Source organism: Bubalus bubalis, chromosome 14, assembly GCF_019923935.1.
Source record: "Bubalus bubalis isolate 160015118507 breed Murrah chromosome 14, NDDB_SH_1, whole genome shotgun sequence".
NCBI classification, from domain to species: Eukaryota; Metazoa; Chordata; class Mammalia; order Artiodactyla; family Bovidae; genus Bubalus; species Bubalus bubalis.
In genome coordinates, this window is record NC_059170.1 from 8,924,655 (window position 1) to 8,947,523 (window position 22,869).

A 22,869-nucleotide genomic window follows, 5' to 3' on the forward strand; every position below is an offset into this window, starting at 1 on the left:
GAATCGGGTTTCTCACTGGCGATTGGCAGAAGAGGCTGTCATTGATGAACGAACCTGTAATAGATTGGTCGCCTTTGGAAAACGCCAACCATTAAAGGGCCTAGAAGACGTCCACGTGGGATGAATCCCTTTAGGTCAAATGCTTGGCTACAGTCGGCAACACCCTGCACGTCCTTACCGAGAGTCTCCTATTTTGTGATGTGTGCGTGTGCTCAGTCCTAACTCTGCGACCCCACGGACTGTAGCCTGCCAGGCTCCTCTGTCCATGGAACTTTCTAAGCAATACTGGAGTATGTTTCCATTTCCTACTCCTGGGGATTTCCCCAATCCAGGGATCAAACCAATGTCTCTTGCTGTCTACTGCATTGGCAGGCGGATTCTTTACCAGTATGCCACCTGGGAAGCCACACTCGTCCCTCAAACCGGAAACCCCAGCTCCTCCACCTGTTATTAATGTCCTAGGCACTTTGGTTGGGTGGGGCCTTAGGTGTCTGAACACGCAGGTGAGGGAAAAAACTAGAAGCTGATGGTTAGAGCGAGAGTCCTTATTGGAAAACAGCTTCACTGGCGGCTTCTCCAAGTTTGCTGCATTACCCTGGGCACAAAATGTAGAGTTTTAACCTATAAAACGGGGGTAATAAAAGCCACCTTACATTTTTTTTTCTGATTTGTCATCAATCTCCCATGGTGCCAGCCATCACATTCTGGTATTCCACGCTTTAGATGGGTGAGGAAACAGAAACAGAGGGACAGCGAAGATTGGCAAAATACACAGTGTCCCCAGCTTCATCTCACAAAGCAGATGTTTGCGGGGGCACTGGGCTTCCTGGGGTGAGGGGGTGCCTGGTCCTTTTTTCCTACACCCACTTCCTCTAGAGCCCTTGATATTTTGTCAGCCCCCACTGGCAGACCTCACAGCAGGCTCACCATCTGTGTTTATTACAAACTGTTTAATTGCTTCTTATCCCAATAACTTTACAAATATAGAACCACATGCCAGTCTGGGGGTGCTCTGCAGTGAGTCACTACAAACTAGCCCAGGCATAGCTTAATGCCGCTGAGATCCATCTAGGAGCAGTCCCAGCAGTGGCCTCAGCCATGTGGGTATGAGGGCCTTGGAGGAGGGCTGCCAAGTGTAACCAGGGGACCCGGTTTCAGGTCTGTGGAGGTGCTTCCACAGCACGATGCTCATTCTCTGTCCGAAGTGTCTCCATGTACTTCCGCATCTTCTCAACCATCCAGGAGGGCAGGACAAAGGATTTCAGCTCCTCTAACTTCAGGTCCAGGCATCCTCTGGAACAGACATTGAGGAGGAGAGTTGAAGCAAGGGAGGATGTAGGTCCATGCTCATCCCAGTGGGGAGGGGAGAGCAGAGACTACTGGTTTTACCTGTAGTCATCGCTGGCAGCCAGGTCCCGGATGTCCTCCTCAATGAGAAGGTAGGCCTAGAGTAGGAGCAAAGGAGAGTCATCATTGCCTATGGTTCATTTCAGTCAACTCGATTAGCACTTTATTAAATGTCTGCTTAAAGTAAGGGCTGGAAGGGAGGGGCCGGTAGTCACAGTTTATAATTTAGCAATGGAGAGAGTAGGGAGAGACTGTCTGTCTGGGGAACAGTTCCTTGAGGCATTCTTTCACTTAAGTTGAAACTTTCTGGGTGGGAGAGTGGGCAATGGTGACTAATTTATCTATAGCTGCCATCTCTTGTAAAAAGGGACCCTGAGGGGTTTTAAAATTAAAGGGCCAATAAAAAGGAACACACTTGAGTCAGTGCTAATGAGGTGGATGAGCCTAGAGCCTATTATACAGAGTGAAGTAAGTTGGAAAGAGATAAATAAACATTGTATATTAACCCATATATATGGAATCTAGAAAGATGGTACTAATGATCCTATTTGCTGGGCAGTAATGGAGGTACAGACATAGAGAAGAGACTTATTGACATGGGGGGTGTGGAGTAAGGAGGAGATGGTGGGACAAATGAAGAGAGTAGCATGGAAACATATACACTAACATATGTAAAACAGATAGCCAGTGGGAATTTACTGTATGACTCACGGAACTCAAACTGGGGCTCTGTGACAACCTAGTGGGATAGGATGGGGTAGGAGGCGGGAGGGAGGCTCAGGAGGGAGGGGACATATGTACCTATGGGTGATCCATGTTGATGTATGACAGAAACTAACACAATATTGTAATTATCCTTCAATCAAAAAAGGGCCAGAGAGCCAGCAAAATACACATGGAAACAGGAAATCAGAAGGAAGCCATGTGTGAACCCTGGAACTAAGATAAGCTGGTTTTGAACCCTGAGGCAAAAGGGCAAACACGACAAACTGCACTGCTGTCCAGGAGCTGGGTGTTGGTCCGGGGCCCGCAGAACTGCTTTGGCACAGTGCCACAATCTGCCTCGGGAGAGCCCTCTTGTGAATTTACCACGTGGGCGATGATGTTCATCACATGAGTCTTCTGTGGGAGGCATTTCTTTCCAGTCTTAGGGTCAGAAATAACTGTGTCCCTCGAGTAATCTGACTGTCTTCACCTCAGGGGTAAAGGAACTGAATTTGTGAAAACCTATAGACATGCACTGGTCTCCCAGTCTGGTAACTTAAAATTCCCCTGCCTTTTTTTCTTAAAACAAAACAACAACAATCCTTTTTTATAACTAGTCTTGCTCCTGCCTTAAGTTTTGATCCGGCCTTTCCTTTTTTCCTCTCTTTTCTTATTTATGTTATGTGTTCACAGTAAGCTTCCTAAAATGTTTTTTGAAAGAGAGTATAGCATAAATATTAGGAAATAAAAGGCAGCCAGGTAGGGGATGGTGCAGTGGCTTGCAAAGCCACTGAATTCTAACAGGAGCAGTCCCAGCAGTGGGGCTAAGTGCATCCTCAGATGAGAGACAGTGCGTGTGATGGACACACCCCACCATGACAGTTTTAGAATACACGTGAAGATGATTTTCCTAAGGATGTTGCTTGATCTGAGCTGAGAACTCTTCAAGTAGAAGTGATTCTGGAAGGGGCTGCCAGGTGTGGCAAACAAGTTTCACTGCATGTGCTAATTTTTTCTGATAAGGGGTGCAGCCTGGGGCAGTGTTGAGAAGATTCCATAGTTGCGTCTGATGGTAGAGTTGTGATGGAGGGGTGAAATCTATCAACAGGCAGTGCATGATGGGAAAGAGTGTTAAGTGTGTCTTGTACTTGCTATTCTTACGTACAGCTAATATGAACTACATATGAGGGTGCCATGGGAGGGGGAGGGGGCAGTGTGTGGGAGACCCGGGCACAGGAGAGGAAAGGCAGGGGCTACAGATGGGTCTTCAGCATGAAGGAATGGGCCCTCTCTACTCTTACAAGTCTCCTTTCTCATTTGTTGGGTGTGGAGTCTCTCAGGTTTGGAGGTAAGCTGTCACCAACAGCTCTGGTCCCTGGGCTGGGTGGGTCCCTGGCAGTGGCACGTGTGAACAGTGCTTACCATCTTTCCCCCTGTTGCTCGCATATGATGCTGCTCGGCCAGCCAGTGCTTGTCCTGGGGGTCAGCTGCATACTGTGAGGGATGAAGCCACAGGGGGAGACATTAGCCTGGTGTGATGGAATTTTTCATTTGGTTCAGAACATACTCTTAGCCTTTGAGGCCTTCTTACCAACAAGACCTCTGGTGGCTAGAGAGGGCTCACTGACTTCTTCAGAGCAAACAGGGCTGAGTCCAGGAGGCCAGGGAAAGGGGCCCAATTCCCAGAGATTTAATACACTTCTAATTCCTTTCCCTTAAAAAAACTTTTTTTTTTTTTTTTCTTTTGGCCAAGACTCAAGGCTTGTGGGATCTCAGTTCCCCAACCAGGGACTGAACATGGGACATGGCAGTGAAAGAATGGAGTCCTAACCACTAGACCACCAAGGAACTCCCCACTTTGCTTTACTTTACTTTTTTATCTTTTATTATAACATCAAGGGGCTGCCCTGGTAACTCAGTTGGTGAAGAATCTGCTTGCAATGCAGGAGACCCAGGTTCAATCCTTGGGTGGGGAAGATCCCCTGTAGAAGGAAATGGCAAACTACTCCCATATTCTTGCCTGGGAAATCCCATGGACAGAGGAGCCTGGCAGGCTACAGTGGGGGTTTGCCAAGAGTTGGACATGATTTAACGACTAAACCATCACCATAACATCAAAGATTAGCCCTGCCAAGGGCTCAGAGTTGAACACTCAGAGTTGTTTCTCTCTAGAGAAATCTTTAGTAAAAGGCAAAAGATATATTCGATTTCAAGAGAAACCAGAGTATCCTCCCTTTCCTTCCTTAAAACATAGCACCTCTGGCAACTGGTCAGACTGGTGACTATGTTTGAGAGCTGTACTCCTCTGTGAAGAAGTGATTGGAGGTGGCTTACAACATATGTGGTTATTAAGGTGACCAAATTTTCTAAAACAAAAGTGAGGACACTTTATGCCCTGGAAGCAGAAGAGCATCATGGGTAAGAACTTAATCGTGGGGTTCAGAGCTCAGCCCATAGGGAGCCCGTGTGGCACGGAAAGTTGGAGATGAGCACATGTGCAGGTGGCCAATTTGGCCTGGTGGTCTTTTAGGGGGTGGCAGGTTAAAAAAACAAGAAAGAAAAGAAAAAAAACTTGGTTCATAAATCTCGGTTTCTTCTACTTATTACGTGGTGTAAATCGAGGCAATGATTTCTTTGAGACTCAGTTTCTTCATTTGTAAAACAGAGAGTATTAACACTTATAGGATTGTTGTTAAAATTAACAGAGTCAGCACATCCCTGGTGGTCCAGTGGATTAGAATCTGCCTGCCAACGCAGAGGACATGGGTTCAGTCCTGGTCGGTGAAGATCCGACAAGCCAGGGAGAAACTAAACCTGTGCGCCACAACTACTGAGCGCACATTCAGCAGCTACTGAAGACCGAGCGCCTGGAGCCTGTGCTCCGCAACAAGCGAAGCCACTGTGATGAGAAGCCCGCACACCTCAACTAGGGAGTAGACCCTGCTTGCCGCAACTAGAGAAGGTTGGACACAGACCCAATGTAGCCAAAAATAAATAAGTAAAATTAAAAAACAAAAAGAAGGGCTTCCCTGGTGGCTCTGTGGTGAAGAGTCCGCCTGTCAATGCAAGGGATGCAGGTTCCATCCCTGATCTGGGAAGACCTCACATGCTGAGGAGCGACTAAGCCCACGCACCACAACTATTGAGCTTGTGCTCTAAAGCCTGGGAACCGCAACTACTGAGCCCAAGAGCCTCAACTACTGAAGCCCGTGTGTCCTAGAGCCTGAGCTCTGCAACAAGAGAAGCCAAGGAATGAGAAGCTGGTGCATCACAACTAGAGAGTAGACCCTGCTCTCCGAAAACAGAGAAAAGCCTGTGCAGCAACAAAGACCCAGCAGTCAAAAACAAATCTTAAAAAAAAAAAAGTAAAATGATGGGGACTTAATAACATGGACAAATCTCTTAAGGTATTATTCCCTAGATTTATAGTGGTCAGCACACTTTTTCTTAAATACTTTAGGCTTTGCTGGTCACGTAATCTTTATTTTTTCTTTTTAAATTACCCTTTAAAAACGTCATCACTCTGCGTTGGACAAAAACAGGCTACAGGTTGGATTTGGCTCCAGGCTATACAGCTTGCTCTACATTAGACTGTAAGCTCTGTGAGGGCAAGGAGTTGTGTGTGTCTGTTTTGCCCACTGCTCTATCTCTGCAGTCTGAGACTGCTCAGTACTCAATAGGTATTTGAATGACTGAATGAATTTTGGGGTGAAAAAAAAATTAGAGCAATATATATAGTATAAGACCAATAACATAAACAAAACATCAGTGAAGGACAAGGACACACACACACGGGACTGAAAACTGCTACCATGGTGCTGGGGTGACCTTCAGGGAGAAGAGTCAGAGTCAAGGGTGAAGTGGAGTTTGGTGCCTTGTTCCCTATTAGCTTTAGTGTATTGTTTGAATCTTTTTCAAGAATGGGTTTATATATTATGTCTATAATTTAAAAAAGTTAAAAACAAAAAGGAAATTTGCAAAATGCCTTTAGAAGGACAAAGGAATGGGCAAAAGGTATAACAGGCAGTTTACAGAAGAAACACAAAAACTCTAAATGGATGAAAAAAGATGCTCATCATCACTCATAAAGAATTAAAAGTAAAAAACCAAAAACTTTTTCCCTCCACTTATTATTCTGAAAAGATTAAAGTAAGACAGAGTATCTACTGGCCATGAGTTTATTATCAACGATAGGTCTAAGAACTGGGAAAGTATGCTGGTAATGACAATTTACTGAGCCCTTGCTATGCTGGCATTGTCTGGGGGCTTTACTGTGCTTTATCTCTCTCTCTCTTTTTTTTAATAGAGGAAGTCCATTTTTTCATTTTTTTTGGAAGTATAGCTGATTCATGATATTATACTAATTTCAGGTGTACAACACAATGATTCAATGTTTTTATAGACTATACTCCTTTTAAAGTTATTACTACTGACTTCCCTGGTGGTCCAATGGTAAGAATCTGCCTTCCAATGCAGGGGATGTGGGTTTGATCCCTGGTCAGGGAACTAAGCCCGTGAGTCACAACTAAGACCCGATGCAGCCAAATAAGTATTAAAAGAAAAGTTACTACAAAAAAAGGCTGTATTTTACTGCATTCTCTCTTAATTCTACCAACCATAAAAGGCTGGTTTGCATCCTTCTCATTTTACAGAGGACAAAACAGGCTCAGAAATGTGGAGCCATTTGCCCAAGGTCATGCTAGTCAGTAATGGAATCGGACTGAGATGATACTCTAAACCATTGCACAAAAGGAACTGGAAGTAGGTCTAAGAGCATATCCATTTGGCAATGATGCCAGCGAGGGTCTTGGACAAGGTGGATCTTACAGAACAGTCAGGCAGAGAAAAGGGTGGGGGAGGCGGGGGAAGGCCATCAAAGGAACAGCAGGACTGAAGACACTAGGGAAGAAGATGAAGTAGAAGCACAGGCCAAAACATAGGCTGAAAATCCCAAATCTAAGACTGATGAGATAGAAGTAGGTTTGCCCTTTAAAGAACTTGAACTTGCACCGAATGTAGCGCCCAGGGCCCATGATTCTGAGACCCCAGGAGCTGTTCTGACAAGGGGCACCGAGTCTTGCACATAGGTGCAAAAACCATTAGCCTGAACACGTGCGTGTTACCTTTTTTCTAATATACTTGGATGCTTCTGTGACTGATATAATACAAACTTATTTAAGAGCATGAATTCATGCCCTCCTCGCTCCATTATTTTCTCAAATAGTGGAGACCAAAGCATACCTCAGACGAGGAGTCCCCTCTTTGGAAAACGTTAGAACTGCTGCTCGGTTGCAATCTCTTTATTTTACAGACAACTGAATACAGCAGTGGTTAAGAGCTCAGGGTTTGCAGGAGACAGAATCCTGACTCACATCCAAGTGGTAACGTAAGTGTAGCACTTAAAACCATGTTTGACACACAGCAAATAGACGAGGACAGGAGCTATGTTATGAGGCACAGAGGTGTTGAGTCAATTACAAAAGGTAAAGGTTAAGGGCAGAGGGGCCACTAGAACCCTGCTGCCCTGGCTCCTGGGTCAGGGTTTACTCCAGGTTCCTCTGGGCCATGGAGAGTTCCCAGTGCCGTCTACTCCACGGCCAGGGTTGGCCCGACTCCTGGCATTCACGTACCTTAAAGAGGTGTGGGTGCTTGATGTAGATTCTCCCTCGGGTGCCCCCCATCCCCAGGGCCCTGCAAGGCAACAGACGAGTGGTGAGGATCCCAGCAGGCGTGGTGCTCAGGGGGACCCCTCAGGGCCCCCTCCCTCAGCACCAATTACGTATAGACTTACTTGTTGGCTCGAGATCCCAACACGAAGGTGGTAGATTCGTTCAGCCGAGCTGGGTCCCACTGTGCAAAAGACAGAGAGGCTGGTGAGGTGGTTTATCTGGTGGGCAGGACAGAAACTCTCCCCCGCCCTCTCCTACCATCATCCTTGGCCATTACTGAACAAACAGCTGATTTAAGAAACTGAATACTTTTAAAATACTGGACACTGTGCTATATACTGTGGCGAGGGGAATGGGGGGGCTGGGGGTAAGGGGATGAATCAGGGACAGTCTCTGTTCTCCACAGGGTCACAGATGCACATGTGGATAATAATACCACTATACGGTGGGCGGTGACACAGACGGGTGCAAGGCCTGATGGGAGTCTAACAGAAGGGCTTCCTTGAAGGGTGACTCCCAAGGTGGTGCTGACAGAGAGCACAGCTGGACAGCGAGAGGGGAGGCAGGAGGGGCAGCACAAGCAGGCAGGTGACGGCTGGGGAGCTCGTGGGAGAAACCACAGCAGCTCTGTGCTGCTGAAAGAGTGAGCATTCAGGAGTGGCAACGGATGGGGCTGGGGGTGCTCGTTCACTATGTGGACGGCTTTTTATTTGTTTATCCTGGAGGTGACGGAGTCACTGAAGGCCTCTAGGCAGGGAGAGCTGGATTTGCGCTCATGATAGCTTGCTCTTCTGTAACTAGGCTAACGGGCGTGAAGTGGCTCGACTATAGGAGGGGTGGGCAGTTTAGAGGCAGTTGTACAGAGCAGTTTGGAAAATGAGGAGGAATTCCCTGGTGGTCCAGTGGTTAGGACTCTGAGCTTCCGCTGCAGGGGGGATGGGTTTGATCCCTGGTTGGGGAACTTAAGGTCCTGCATGCCAGTTTGGCCAAAAAAAAAAGGAAGATGAGGGCCGCAGTAGTAGGATGAAGGAAGAAGAGGGAATAGGAACCTCTTTAGGGAATTTATTTGGGAGGCAGAATCAGCCGGGACTGGATGTAGGGAGGGGAAGGGAAGGAAGAGGCAAAGATGCCTCAAGAAGAGAAGGTTGAAGTGGGTCTGGGAGAAAGATTCTGATTTCAACTCTGGATACGCTGAGTTTGAAATTCTATGGAGATTCCAGGCCAAGAGCTCCAGCAGACAGTAGGATATACAGGTTTTAAACCAGAGGGAAAGGTAGGGGTACAAACCAAGAGGTAAGGGAACTTCAGCAAGTACTAGTCCCCAAGATCTAATAACTGTGGATGCTTTAGGTCATCCAGAGAGAAACCTGAGGTGGAGAAGTGGGCAATGGAGAGAATTCTGGGGAATGCCCACTTATACAGGCCACTGCAGAGGAAGGACTCACTGGAGAGAGAGCAGGGTGTTTGGAGAGGAAGACAGAGCTCTAGAAGGCTGTGGGATCACCGGCTCCAAGGAAGCAGAGGTGAAGAAGGCAGGCGTGGGCACTGGGGGAGGCAGCGGGCCAGTACAATAATGGGAGGACCATTTCCACTGGACACAGCCTCAATTTGGATGGTGCAGCTTTCACCTGTCATGTATGACTGGACGGTGGGCTTGCATGTGTGATTTTAGTTGAAGAAAAGATTCTATTCTTACACCAGTCATAATGGCCATCATCAAAAAATCCATAAACAACAAATGCTGGAGAGAGTGCAGAGAGAAAGGAACCTTCCTGAATTGTTGGTGGCGATATAAACTGGTATAGCCACTACGGAGACAGTATGGAGGCTCCTTTAAAAACAGCTACCATATGACCCTGCAATCCCACTCCTAGGCATATATCCAGAGAAAAACATGCTCCCCAAAGATACATGCACCTCAGTGTTCACTGCAGCACTGTTTACAATGGCCGAGACATGGAGACAACCTAGACCTCCATCAGCCGAGGAGTGGATAAAGATGACGTGGCACACACACAATGGAATACTATTCAGCCATTAAAAAGAATGAAATAAGGTCATCTGCAGCAAACTGGATGCAACTAGAGAATGTCACACTGAGAGCAGTCAGAGAGAAGGAAATATATCACGTGACACCGCTTATATGTGAAATCTAAAAAGAAATTATACAAATGGACTTACAAAACAGAAAGAGACTCCCAGACTTAGAAAATGAACTCATGGTCACTGGCGGAGGGGTAGAGGGTGGGGCAGGAAGGGAAGGGACAGTTAGGGACTTTGGGAATGGCATGCATACTCGGTTATATTTAAATGGATAACAAACACCTGTATAGCATGTGGAACTCTGCTCAATGTTATGTGGCAGCCTGGATGGGAGGGGGGGTTTGGGGGAGAATGGATACATGTACGTGTATGGCTGAGTTCCTTCACTGTTCAATTGAAGCTATCACAACATTGTTAATTGGCATACCCCAAAACAAAATGTTTTTGGTGTTAAAAATATTAAAATTAAAAAAAAAAAGCCTGCAAACAACTGTTCTGGAGGCAACAGAAGCTCAAGTTTTAAGAACCCAGACTGGCGTCCCTGGACCTTGGCTTTACACAGCTCTGCCACTTAATCGGTATGTGACTTTGGGCAACTCTGTAGTCCTTAGTATCTTCAAGCGTATCAAATGTGTAGGATAACAGATAAAATAATTTCTGCCATGAGGTAGGAAAGGAAGCTCACGAACCATAGAAAGGTAACAGAATCTCTCTCAACAGGTTGTGATAAAGATTAAATGAGGCAATCCATACCAAAGATGTAGGGCAGTGCCTGTGACATATTAAGTACTGGATAAGTCTTGGTGACACCAAGCTTTTACAGGGAGAAGGGTGCAGCAAAGACCAAGCCCTCTCTTTGTTTTGCCCCTAATTTCAATCTTTACTTGGGATCCGCATGGAAGCCAGAGTTGGGAGGTAGGTGGGTGGGTAAAATGGCTCTGGCGCACACATCCTTCACCCAACCCCATCCCCTTTCCCTCAAGGGGGAGCCCAGAGTTTGGACTGGGGTCTCCCTGGGACAGCAGTCACTGCCATGCTCACAGCATCATACCTTAGGGCCCTCCCGGCGAATTGGTTCACAGGATTTTGGTTTCCATCTGCTTGGAGGGAAAGAGGAAAGGTGAATTCTCCGAGATAGGGCCTAGGACTGCAAGAAAGTTTGCTGCTACCGGTGGGAGCTCCTCATACACTCTCACTCCAGCCCTAGGGGGACTGCTGCCTGGTCCCCGTTAGAGGGGGTGCAAAGGGAAAAAGAACGGGTCCTAGTCCACTCGAGGACTCGCTCTGACACCATGCAGCCGTGAGGGCAAGTCCGGGAACCTCTCTGGGCTGCAGTTTCTCACCGGTCGGAAGAGGTAACAGTAGCAACTCCAGTCTCGTGTAAGTGAGGAATGAACCCGCTTCAGGCAGGAGACAAGTCTAAGGTGTAAGGACTACACTAATCCATCTCCTAAGCTGGTGGTTTCAAACGACCTCCATCTCTCTTAACCAGATCAGTGCGGCTCCTCCTCACCCTACCCCCAAACCTCGGCCACGCCATGCAGCTTGCAGGATCTCAGTTCCCTGACCAGGGAGGCTTTATCTTTTTTACATATTGGTATTAGGCTTCCACGTAAAGCTGTTTGAAAAAGATTCTGTTCCTTCAACAGTCTTTGAAAATGACCATCCTGGAGGCAATGTGGTATAGTTTTGCCTTTTATTAGCCGTCTGACTTTGGGCAAGTAATTGTAAGTCTGTTTCCTTATTTGCAGAATTAATTCTACCTTCGTCAGAGGGTGGTTGGAAGGATTAAAAGGAAAGTATATATTAGGTGTTCAGACCAGTGACGGCACATTACAAGCATTCGTGTGTGTGTGCTAAGTCACTTCAGTCGTGCCTGACTCTGTGTAGCCCATGCCAGGCTCCTCTGTCCGTGGAATTCTCCAGGTAAGAGTACTGGAGTGTGTTGCCACGCCCTCCTCCACGGGATCTTCTTGACCCAGGGATCAAACCCACATCTCCTGTGCCTCCTGCATTGCAGGTGGATTCTTTACCGCTGAGCCACTGGGGAAGCCCCACAAGCATTTGGTACATACGAATAAAACAAAATTCTGGTGTTTAAAGAAAAACTTTGGTGTTTAATGAAGCTGGGCTGAACTGTTCTGGGATAAAAGCAAGATACGACACCCTCCTCGCTGCCTTCTTCCCTCAGACTAGAGAACTCTCCTCCCTGGGTTCTTGCACAGATGAGTCTGAGCCTGCCAGGCGGTGGACTCCGGCCTCCTCTCCAGGCCCACCCCCGTGCGCTCCTCCCTGCGGCTCTGCTGGCCTCTACTCACACCATGCCTGCAGCGGCCGGGTCGACTCCGGGCCCCCATCCCCCCCTCCTCAGGCCCATCCCCGCGCCTCTGCTGGCCTCTACTCACACCATGCCCGCGGCGGCCCGGTCGTTTGCCAGGATGTGTCCCGGAGGCCGTCCCTTCCGCTGCCACCGAGAACAGAAAAGCCGTCAGAGTCCTGGCCCTGTGGGAGCCCCCAGCCCACAGGCAGGACCAGGGTCACCTGAAAGAGGCAGCTTCCCAGGGAGGCCAGATGATGCTTGGGGGTGAGCGGGGAGGGTGACTGTGCCTAGGACTCCTGCCTCTCTCGCTAGAAAGGCCCCAAGGGGTGCTGAGGAAGCCCACCCTCTTCTGGAGCTGTAGGGCCTTTTACCCAGGCAGAAAATGAGGAGACGGTTCACCTTTTTGGGAATGGGGCTTCCTCGGAGGGCACACTCCTCTTCTGCCTGCCGGCCACGCTGGGGGTGGGGAAGGGAAGGGAGTCAGGTGGAGGCCACTGCCCGGGAGCTACAGGTCCCCAGGGCCGCAGAAAACAGAAGCCCTGGAACACACCCTCTGGCACCCCCGAGCCAGGACTCAGCAGCCCTCTTGGCACGATGCTATTCAGACCTGGTCCCACAAACAGAGGTCCGTGCAGCCTCCTTGGGGCTACAGAGCTCTCCAGCCTCCCAGTCTGATTGGTCCTCCCTGCAAAACACCGGCACACAGGGACTCTGACCTTTATCCCTGGAAGCTCATGCGTCAGTCTGGGTATTACTTTTTCTCCATCTGAAAACAGTAGTTTAGCCTGAAGGGAAAAGACAAAAAAAGTGTTATCAGTCACTCTTTTGGTGGGTAAACCTATCTACCTCCATTAGATACAACTTCAAACTCTGTTAAAACTTTTTCATGGTCAGTACAAAGGGACCCTGAAATAGTTATACAAATAAACACCTTTTTTGAAAATGCTGAATAATGAAGGATCATTACTGGAAAATTACAAAAATGTAAATAAGCAAAAATTAAAAAAAAAAAAAAAAAATCTGAAACCTCAGTTCCCACAGAATACTATTAACATTTCAATGTAAGACTCTTCTTCACTTTTTCCATGTAAACATATGCTAAATATTTTTTTTCTAAGTATATGCATTGATATTAAACATGTTCCTCAGTAAGCTGCTGTTTTGTTTGTTTGTTTGTTTTTTTTAATAAATATTGAGTGCCTAGTATGTCAGTGCCAGAGACACAGCGATTAATAGCACAAGCAAGGGCTTTCCTCTTGTGAGCCTCATTCTATGGGTGATCTGGATGGCGAGCAAAGAAACAAACACATAGAAAGGGGATTTGGGACCATGATCAGACACGATCCGACTCATCTTCAAAAACCTGGGGCTGGCTGCTCTGAGGATAGAGGGGAGGAAGGCAAATGGGGAAGCAGCTCAGGGCTGGGCTGTATGTGTAGAATCATCAACAGCTACACTGGCTTCAAAGCCACAGGACTAGGTAAAGGCGGCTGGAAGGACAGGGAGCCAGAGACGAGACGGGATTTGTGAACAAAACAAAACAAAGAGTGCTGCTCAACTCTACGAGGGTTAAGTTGCAACCCACTGCAAGGAGACTGCACGCTGAGAGGAATTCGAGATGAAAAAGAGGCACTCTGTGCTTTGGAAAAACAGGTCCTCAGACAGATGAGATGTGTATCTCAGGTCCGAGGCCCTGGTCTTGCTCTTTCCTGAGGCTGTGCCTGAGCAGCTTGCCAGCCAACCTCCCAGAAGACATTACTCTCTCAACTCATGATAGTGAGGGACGGGGAAGCCTGGCGTGCTGCAGTCCGTGGGGTCACCAAGAGCTGGGCACGACTTGGCGACTGAACACCAACAACATAAGAGCACTGAACTCCAGTCTGCCCTTGCGGCTGTCGTCATGAAGCAAATTCCATCTCTGACAGCTAATGGCTCACAGTCAAGCACAGAATCTGGGTGATGTTGACAATTCCTATTAATAACAGCAGCTGACACATGCAAACAGGTTCATGACTATCTTGAGCACACAGCCATTTCTAGACCTGACGTCATGCCTCCTGACCACACCTTGGGAGGCAAGGAGGCAGAAAGGGTGGTGGTTCTCGTGACACCAAAAGGGGCTGTGACTACGTGATCAAGTCACCACGCGCTCACAGAGGCGAGCCAGATCTTAGCTATTCTACCTCCTGCTTGTTCTAAGCCACAGTTTCTTCATCTGTAAACTAGGAATTGAAATGTGCCTTCTGTACAGGCTTCTTCTGAGATGGAAACGAACTCATGCAGGTGAAAGTGTCTACCATAGTACTTGGCATCTAGTAGCTACCTCCCTTCCCTCTGTCTTCAAAGCTCCAAGCCCTAAGTAAGTAGCTCACTGGGTTTCCTTCCAAATACCACTCATGATGAGACCCTTATGTTTTTGCCGAGCCCGGAGGGCTAACCCCTGTGCCTACATCTCTCTTCCCCTTTGATCTCACCTGCTCCAGGCAGCTCCGACAGGCCTCCTGGATCAGCTGCTCAGCATCCACTTCTTCCCCGACGTTGTCTCGTACATTCAGTGCTGCCTTCTGGAAGAACTAGGGAGAAGTACAATAGAAGACAGAGCCAGAAGTCCTGCTGATTTGCATCAACGTGAAGGGAATTGTGCATAAAATCTACTCTTATAAAGAAGAGAAGGGGCTTCCCAGGTGGCTCAGTGGTAAAGAATCTGCCTGCCAATGCAGGAGACACAAAAGACACAGGTTTGAGGAAGATCCCCTGGAGTAGGAAATGGCAACCCATTCAAGTATTCTTGCCTGGCAAATTCCATGGACAGAGGAGCCTCGTGTCCATGGAGTTGCAAAGAGTCAGACATAACTGAGTGACTAAGCACACACGTAAGCATGAAGAAGGGAAAGGCAACCATGACCATGCCGTGAGATCAGCCAGACTTAGACTCAGGTCCCTGGCTCTACTCCCCCTCTTTATCCACTCTTACAGAGGAGAACCATCATGGAGGTACTCAAAGAAGGGTCTTCACAGCAGTAATGTGTAGACAGTACAAAATCAAAGGATAACCTAAATGTCCAAGTACAACTGAAGTAAATTATGGACTATCTATACCATGAAGAAGTAGACAAGTATCAAAATCACAGTAAGGAAGGTACAGGAGAATATATTTTTGACACAAAAAGGTATTCATGATATATAGTAAAGTGAAGAAAGGAAGTTATTAAACAGTTTGGGATAGCGTGAGACTAAAATAGCAAAAAGCAAACATAGACAAAAGAACTGTGAGAATACACTAAAGTGGTGATATCATGATTGTTTTCTCTTTTTTTTGTTTAACTATACCTCTTCTCAATTTCTATAATGTACATGTTTTACTTCCATAGAAGAAGGAAAAAAAAAAAAAAGGCCAGTGCCTGAGATGAACAGGTTAGGGAGGCCAGAAAAGACCCAGTGGGAGAAAAGCCTACTTGAATCCTGACTTCACCCAATCTGAGAGAAACATCTGTAGGTTGGGAGGGGTAAGACTTGGCCAGGTGCCCGGATATCAGCAGCCCCAGCTGGCTGGGGAAAGAAAAGGCAGAAGGTTCCTCCACCAGGTACGAGGGAGAGCTTGAGCCTGAAAACACCAAGGGACAAGGTGACGCGAGGTCCAAACCGAGACACTGGGAATACATCAAAAAGAGAGTCCATGTCTCCAGAAGAAAAGATAGGTTCTCTTCGGTAAATAGAAAAATTCTGAAATCTAAAACCCATGAACCCCCCGATGGAGACAACCATACGGAAGTACAATCACTGACATATATGCCTTTGTTGTTTACACCAAACCAAGGAGAAGAGAGTGAAAGCACTGGATTAGAGAGCTCAAGAGTTTAGGAGGGAAATTCTGCAGGCAAAATTAAGTGAAGTGATCAGATGAGTTTGACTTCAAAACAAAAACTAACAACTGGAGATTAATACTGGTGTTCAATGTCGACTAATGACTAAGTGAATGCTAAATGAAATAACATGGATACTTTACAACCACCCTGTGAGGTGGGCAGTACAAGGAATATGTAGGCTAAGTGTAAGCCACCTCCGGATATGAGAATAAATAAGGAATTCTCAAGCACTATTGGTAGAAATGCAAAATGGCACAAAATTTCTGGAGAGAAATTTTCTTGAGGGAAAAATGTTTCCTCCTTTACCCACCAATTTCATCTTTATAACTTTATCCTTTAGAAATACTTTCACGGGTGAACAAAGATATACATTCAAAGTGTTCAATGTAGAACTGTTTGTAATAGAGAAAAATGTAAATAATCCAAGTGTTCTATGGACTAGCTAACTAAACTGCAGTACATTCACACACTAGACTGCTCTGCAACTATTACAAACAGTCAGCGTGAGCTATTACGTACTGACCTAGAAACATGACCAAAATATATTGTTGCAGAACTGTGTAAAATGATCCTATGTATTTTTTAAACATGCATGTGTGTGCGCACACACACATACACACAAATAAATACAGGAGACTACATGATCATTATTAACAGTCTGGGATTCTGTAAGGTGAGTTTTAGTGATTTTTGGTTTTTACTTTTATTCAATTGATACTAATACCGATTACCTAGTCTACAATTAACCTTTTTAAAAAAAATTAATTTATTTTTTATTGAAGGATAATTGCTTTACAAAATTCTGCTGTTTTCTGTCAAACCTCAACATGAATCAGCCATAGGTATATATATATCCCCTCCCCATCCCACCCTTCTAGGTTGATACAGAGCCCCTGTTTGAGTTTCCTGAGCCATACAGCAAATTCCTGTTGGCTATCTATTTTACATATGGTAATGTAAATTTCCGTGTTACCCTTTCCTTGCATCTCACCCTCTCCTCCCCTCTCCTCACGTCCATATGTTTATTTTCTATGTCTATTTCTCCACTGTTGCCCTGTAAATAAATTCTTCAGTACCATTTTTCTAGATTCTGTATATATGTGTTAGAATACAGTATTTATCTTTCTCTTTCTGACTCACTTCACTCTGTATAATAGGTTCTAGGTTTACAATTAACCTTCTGCTGTATTTGCTATCACATAGCCATCTACCCATCCCATTTATCCATCTATCACTCCATTTTCTAAGCTATGTTATTAGAATATTTTTTAAAGGGGTGTGCATTTAGTAGTAATAAGAATAAATCGATAAAATTAAACATTTCTTGGATAAGATCAGCCATTTCTAGAAGTTATTATTCTAAACATTCTTAAGAAAATGGGTAGCTGAGATTTGGGAACACTATTAAACAAAGTGACCTGATGAGGCTGATCAACAGCCTGGACTTCATCCGAAGCTGTGATGTAATCAAGTCATTTGTACCTTGTTCTAAAAACAAGTGTGGCAAGGAGGTATCTTCACAGATAATGTGAAGCCACAAATTGTGTTTATTCAGCATTTGTCCAGGAGAGAAAGTTCCTGAATCATGGTATCCACTATCAGGACAAGCAACAAGGAAAGTGCTTTGGAGATAGATAATCCTGGTCTAGTCTTTTCCTAGTGGTTTAACCCCTTTATTTCTGCATATGTAAAGGTGCAGAGGTATAAGAATACTTGGGGCATCCTGGGAAGTGCAGAAGTCATAACTAGGTATACAGCAAGGGGTGGCTGCGGTCTGATCTCAGGGGGCCATATATGCCACATAAAGGAATTTGGATTTCACCCAGATAAAAATGGAAAGTCGTGGAGGGATTTTAAAGGATTTACATTTTAGAAATCACCGGATTTATGGAGGGTGGGCTGAAAAAGGGAAAGAACAGAGGCAGTTAAGGATTACAGTGGGAGAAATAATGAAGGCCTGAACCAAGGCAGAGGCAAAGAAGAAGGGCAGGCTGGTCAGAGTGTGGGGTGGAATGCACGGGACCCCAGGACTGAATTGGAAGATGCAGGAGGGCAGAGCCCACTGGACTCTGGTTTTTAAGTGGATGATGATCTCATTTAAATTGTCCCTAACTGAGGTCCCGATGCCTCTGCTTGTTTCCATCTTCTTCATACCAAGTCAGTGGTGATTCTACCTTTACAGTTGCCTCTGGCAAATAACTTGGGAGTTATTTACTTCTCTTTTTCTTTTACCCGGCACTTCTGAATTACTGGCAAATCCTGTTTGCTACCTTTGAGACATATAGAATCTAACTTTTTCCTGGCACCCTTACTGCTAATACCCAAGCCACTATCATCTCAAGCCTCCTAACTGCTCCTCCTGAAGTCTACTCTCTCTATGACTGTCAGAGAGACTCTTTAAATAATGTTCCTCATGAACTCTGCTCAAAACTCTCCAAGAGCCTCTATTTTACTTGTAATAAAACCCAAAGTTCTGTCAACTGGGGGGGGGGGGGGGGGGGAAGCACAACCTAAAAGTTGAGAGTTATGTTTTACTTGGTGGACAAAACTGAGGACTTAAGTCCAGGACACAGCATCTAAGACAGCTTTGAGAGACGGCTCCAAGAAGGCAAGGTGGGGAACCAGGATATCGACACAGGAATTTTTGCAAGAAAGAGTAGGTAGTCGGAACATCAAAAGATTACCGTTAAATAAAGAAAACCAGCTATCTCCAGTTAAGGAATTTAGTGCTTTCCTATGTACGGAAAGATGCAGGAGTCTGGGCTCACTGAAACCATTCTTTTGATGTGTGCCTCAGCTTCCTGGGGCCAGAATCCTGTGCTTTCTCAGTCCTGAGTCCCCTCGGGGTGCACTGTCAGGGGTGGTTGCAGCAGTTGACCACTAGATGGCGGGCATCCTGTTTCTATCCCCAGTTCCCTCGGGGCTCCAGGCAGGGTGGCTGTAAAGAGATGGCTTGATGGCTGCAGCATCCTTTGTTTTCTGATGTGGCGGCTAATACTTTTCATTCACAGTTCTCACTCCAGCTTCAAAGTTCTGCCTGAGCTGAGTCTGTTACCGGTCTGGTCACCTCTCTACTTCTTTCCTGGTTTGGTTGGCTCCCACCACACTGGCCACTCTGGTGCTTTGAACATGCCAAGCATGCTCCTGGCTCAGGGCCTCTGCCCTTGTTCCCTCTGCCTGGATTGCTTTCCCTCCAGGTAAATGCATGACTTGTTCCTTCTTCACTCTTTTGGGTCTCTGCTCAAATGTCCTGTCTAGACACAATCTATGAAAGAGCACCTCTGTTCCCTACAGCTCACTGTCTTCTCCTTCTCTCTGGCATTCCCTGACAAAGGACACATTTATTTAAAGAGGGCAAGGATGCTGCCCATTTTGTTCCCTGTTACATCCTTAAGTGCCTAGAACAGTGCCTGAATTATGGTACGTGAATAAGTGAAGTCGCTCAGTTGTGTCCGACTCTTTGTGACCCCATGGACTGTAGCCTACCAGGCTCCTCTGTCCATGGGATTTTCCAGGCAATAGTACTGGAGTGGATTGCCAAGGGCTTAGTAAATACTTCTCGAATGAAAGAATAAATACAAGAGAAGATTTACGAAGAAAAACAAGAGTCCAGTCCTTAATATGCTGGGACTGAAGCATCTGTGGGAAATTCAGGTAGAGCCATGTAGAAGATTATTAATAGATATTAAAATGAATTTTAAACAGTAACAATGGTTATCTATTAAACAAGTACTAAAAACACTTGCATTCCAAGCACAGGCTGAGCACATTACACGTAAGTCATTTCATCCTCACCACAGCTTGGCAAAACTAATGGAGCTGACCCTATGGGGCCTTGGAGGACAGGGAGCAGACTCCTCTCCCATATCCTCTGCTTTAAAACTCCTCAATAACAGCATCTGATGCACATTTCCTGAGTTGTCTAATAGATGTTAAAACCACCAGGAAGTGGAAGAAATGAACTACTTGATGAACATGAGCAGAGCCTAAGGGTTAATAATGTTACTCCCTGTGATACTACATGGCCACCTCACCATCAACCAATCAGAGAATTGTGCACAAGCTGATCACATACCCTGGGACGCCCCTCCCTCACTTTGTCTTTAAAAATGCTTTGCTGAAACTTACTGGGGAGTCTGGGTGTTTCAAGCACTAGTCTAGTCCCTGGAGGGCTTCCCTGGTGGCTCAGTGGTAAAGAACCCACCTGCCAATGCAGGAGATGAGGGTCTGAAGATCCCATGGAGAAGGAAATAGCATCCCACTCCAGTAGTCTTGCTTGGGAAATTCCATGGACAGAGAAGCCTGGTGGGCTACAGTCCATGGGGTTGCAGAGTCGGACATGACTTAGTGACTAAATAACAATAACATAAACAAACTAGTCCCCAGCCTCCTTGCTTGGCGCTGCCCAGCAGTAAGTGTTGCACTTTCCTTCACCACTACCTGGTGTCAGTAGACTGGTTTTACTGCGTGTGGGTGAGCAGACCCAAACTTGCTTGGGCTTCCTAGGTGGCGCTAGAGGTAAAGAACCCACTTGCCAATGCAGGAGACTTAAGAGACGCAGGTTTGATCCCTGGGTTAGGAAGATCTCCTGGAGAAGGACGTGGCAACCCACTCCAGTATTCTTGCCTGGAGAATCCCATGGACAGAGGCGGGCTACAGTCCATAGGGTCACGAAGAGTTGGACATGACTGAAGTGACTTAGCACACACATGGGTGAGGAGACCCAAACTTGCTTTGGTAACTATAAGAGGTATTCAAATTACCCCCAAAGAGAAAAAACATTCTTGGAGTGGGGATTCCAAATTGGAAAACTTTAGGTATGTGTAGGTACTAGAAAGAGCTAGGGAGACTGTGATGCAAGGAAGGATCACCCATGAGTCTTAACTCCTATTAATTTTTTTTTTTTTTTGGTCTCTGCATCCTTCTCACCTTCATGTACTTGTTGAAGACTGTCTGGATCTCCTCGTTGATGCTGGGCTGCAGGACAGCTCGGAGGAGGTCCATGGAGATGGCAGGATCTGTGAAACTGCAGAGGGAGGGAGGGGAAGAAGCCACAGTCAGAAGGTATGTTCCAAACATTTCCTTTCCCAATCTGCCCAGCCAATTACTGACATAAGATCCTTCAACAACAATAACAGATGGCTTTGGGACTTCCCTGGCAGTCCAGTGGTTAAAACCCTATGCTTTCACTCTAGGAAGCATGGATTTGATCCCTGGTCAGAAACTAAGATACTGCATGCCACGTAGTGTGGCTAGAAAAAGAAAAAAACAAACCACCCCCAAACAAACAATCAGATGACTTTTACTGAAAACTAGCTATGTGTCCAAGTTCTGTGCAAACCACACAGACGTGGGACCTCATTTCATTCTCATAATGCTATGAAATGGGCATTATTTTTAAAGTGTTTTAGCAGATATACTTAATACACTGTAAGTTTTAGTGAACATCCATTTAATCACTACTCAGGTCAAGACTTCCCAGGTAGTACTAGATGTAAAGAATGCGCCTGAGATGCAGGAGATGAGGGTTCAATCCTTGGGTCTGAAGATCCCCCTGGAGGAGGGTATGGCTACCCACTCCAGTATTCTCGGCTGGAGAATCCCATGGTGGGCTACAGTCCTTAGGGTTGCAAAGACCTGGACACCATTGAAGCGAATTAACATACATACACACATACAGGTCAGGAAACATATACAGGTCAGGAAATATATACAACCAGCATCCCAAAGACCCGTCTTGTGCTCCCTCCCTTCCCTGAGATGGAGACTATCAGGCCCATGTTTCTCATAACCTCCATTGCTATTCTGCCTCTTTGGCAGCTTTAAACACAAGAGCCATTGAATGTTAGGGACCTTGGGCATTGTCCCTAGGTTACACCCTAACCCTAACCCTAATCAACACCCCTCCCCCTCGTTTTGAGTTCAGGGGGGAAATGACTTGCTCAAGATCACACAGAGAGTTACAGAAACTGAATCTCCTCTTTCTACTGGCTGATGAACTCTTTCTTAGCCCTGTGCAGTGGGGACCGCAAAGCTGCCTTCCACGCCAGTGCCTGGGAGAGACATCCCATCCAAGGCTAGCCTTACCTTGTGGTCATCTGTGAGCGGCGGCCCCTCCGCTGCACCTGCCGGTGCTTGATCATTATGTTCCAAGGGTTCTGTGGGGACCAAGGGAGCAGATGTCACCGAGGTCCGTAACACTGGCGTGGAGGTGGAGCGTGGGTATTAAGTTACACCTCAGACATTCCTGCTTCTCGGGTGCTTTCACCGTCTCTGCCACCTTGGGGTAGGGTGGTGCGGGGGAAGGCCCGGACGGGGAAAAGGAACCGAGGGAAAGTTTCCTGCCTCCAAAGTTCCAACCCTACTTTTCAGAAAAGGGTGGAGGAAGGAGACCAGTGTTTACCGAGGGTCTACTCTGCCAGATGATGTGCTGGGAGCTTTACCCGCATTTATTATCCCTCCCCCCGACAACTTTACGAGGCAAGGGCTAAGCATCTCCATCTTCCTGAAGATAAAACTGGGGCTCAGGGGCTTGTCAGGGCCGGCCAACGTCACCTAGCTAGGAGGGCGGCACCAGAATTTGAAGCCAGGTCGTCGGACTGCGACAATGCCAACCCCCTCGGTAGATCAGCCGCCGCGTTCTCTCCCCCGCGGGCCAGGGTCCCGGGAGCCCGAGGCCCTGCCCGGCCCGAGCCCAGGCCCGGCCGGGGCCTCCCCGGGGGCGCCCTCACCGTGAGAACCAGCTGCCCCGCTGCGCCCGCGTCTCCCAGCTCGGGGCCACCCCGCTCTGCCCCGCCGGGTCCCCGCGGCTGCTCAACGTCGCCAGTGGCCCCCATGGCGCCACGGGCCCCCACAACTTCAGTCCGACTCTGCCACCGGCCGGAAAGTGGCCCCGTGACGTCATTGGAGCGCGCCGCCC

At 46.9% G+C, this 22,869-nt stretch overlaps 1 protein-coding gene and 1 pseudogene across 4 annotated transcripts; both read right to left on the reverse strand.

Moving 5' to 3' along the window:
- Positions 1–931: 931 nt before the first annotated feature.
- DNTTIP1 (deoxynucleotidyltransferase terminal interacting protein 1) lies at positions 932–22,868 on the reverse strand. 4 transcript variants are annotated; one of them, XM_006051345.3, is made up of 13 exons: positions 22,682–22,868; positions 22,038–22,108; positions 20,880–20,976; positions 14,559–14,657; positions 12,801–12,869; positions 12,484–12,540; positions 12,170–12,228; positions 10,816–10,864; positions 7,844–7,902; positions 7,683–7,743; positions 3,475–3,546; positions 1,390–1,445; positions 932–1,293 (listed from the first exon to the last, which is right to left on the reverse strand). In XM_006051345.3, exons 1-13 carry the CDS (start codon positions 22,784–22,786, stop codon positions 1,155–1,157), a joined length of 993 nt encoding a protein of 330 aa, XP_006051407.1. In that variant the 5' UTR covers positions 22,787–22,868; the 3' UTR covers positions 932–1,154. The 4 variants fall into 4 exon arrangements, with proteins under 4 accessions (XP_006051407.1, XP_006051408.1, XP_006051410.1 ...); XM_006051346.3 differs by having other exon boundaries at positions 10,816–10,861; positions 22,682–22,867; XM_006051348.3 differs by lacking the exon at positions 12,484–12,540 and having other exon boundaries at positions 10,816–10,861.
- On the reverse strand, positions 4,175–4,280 carry LOC112578973 (annotated as a pseudogene).
- Position 22,869: the final 1 nt, after the last annotated feature.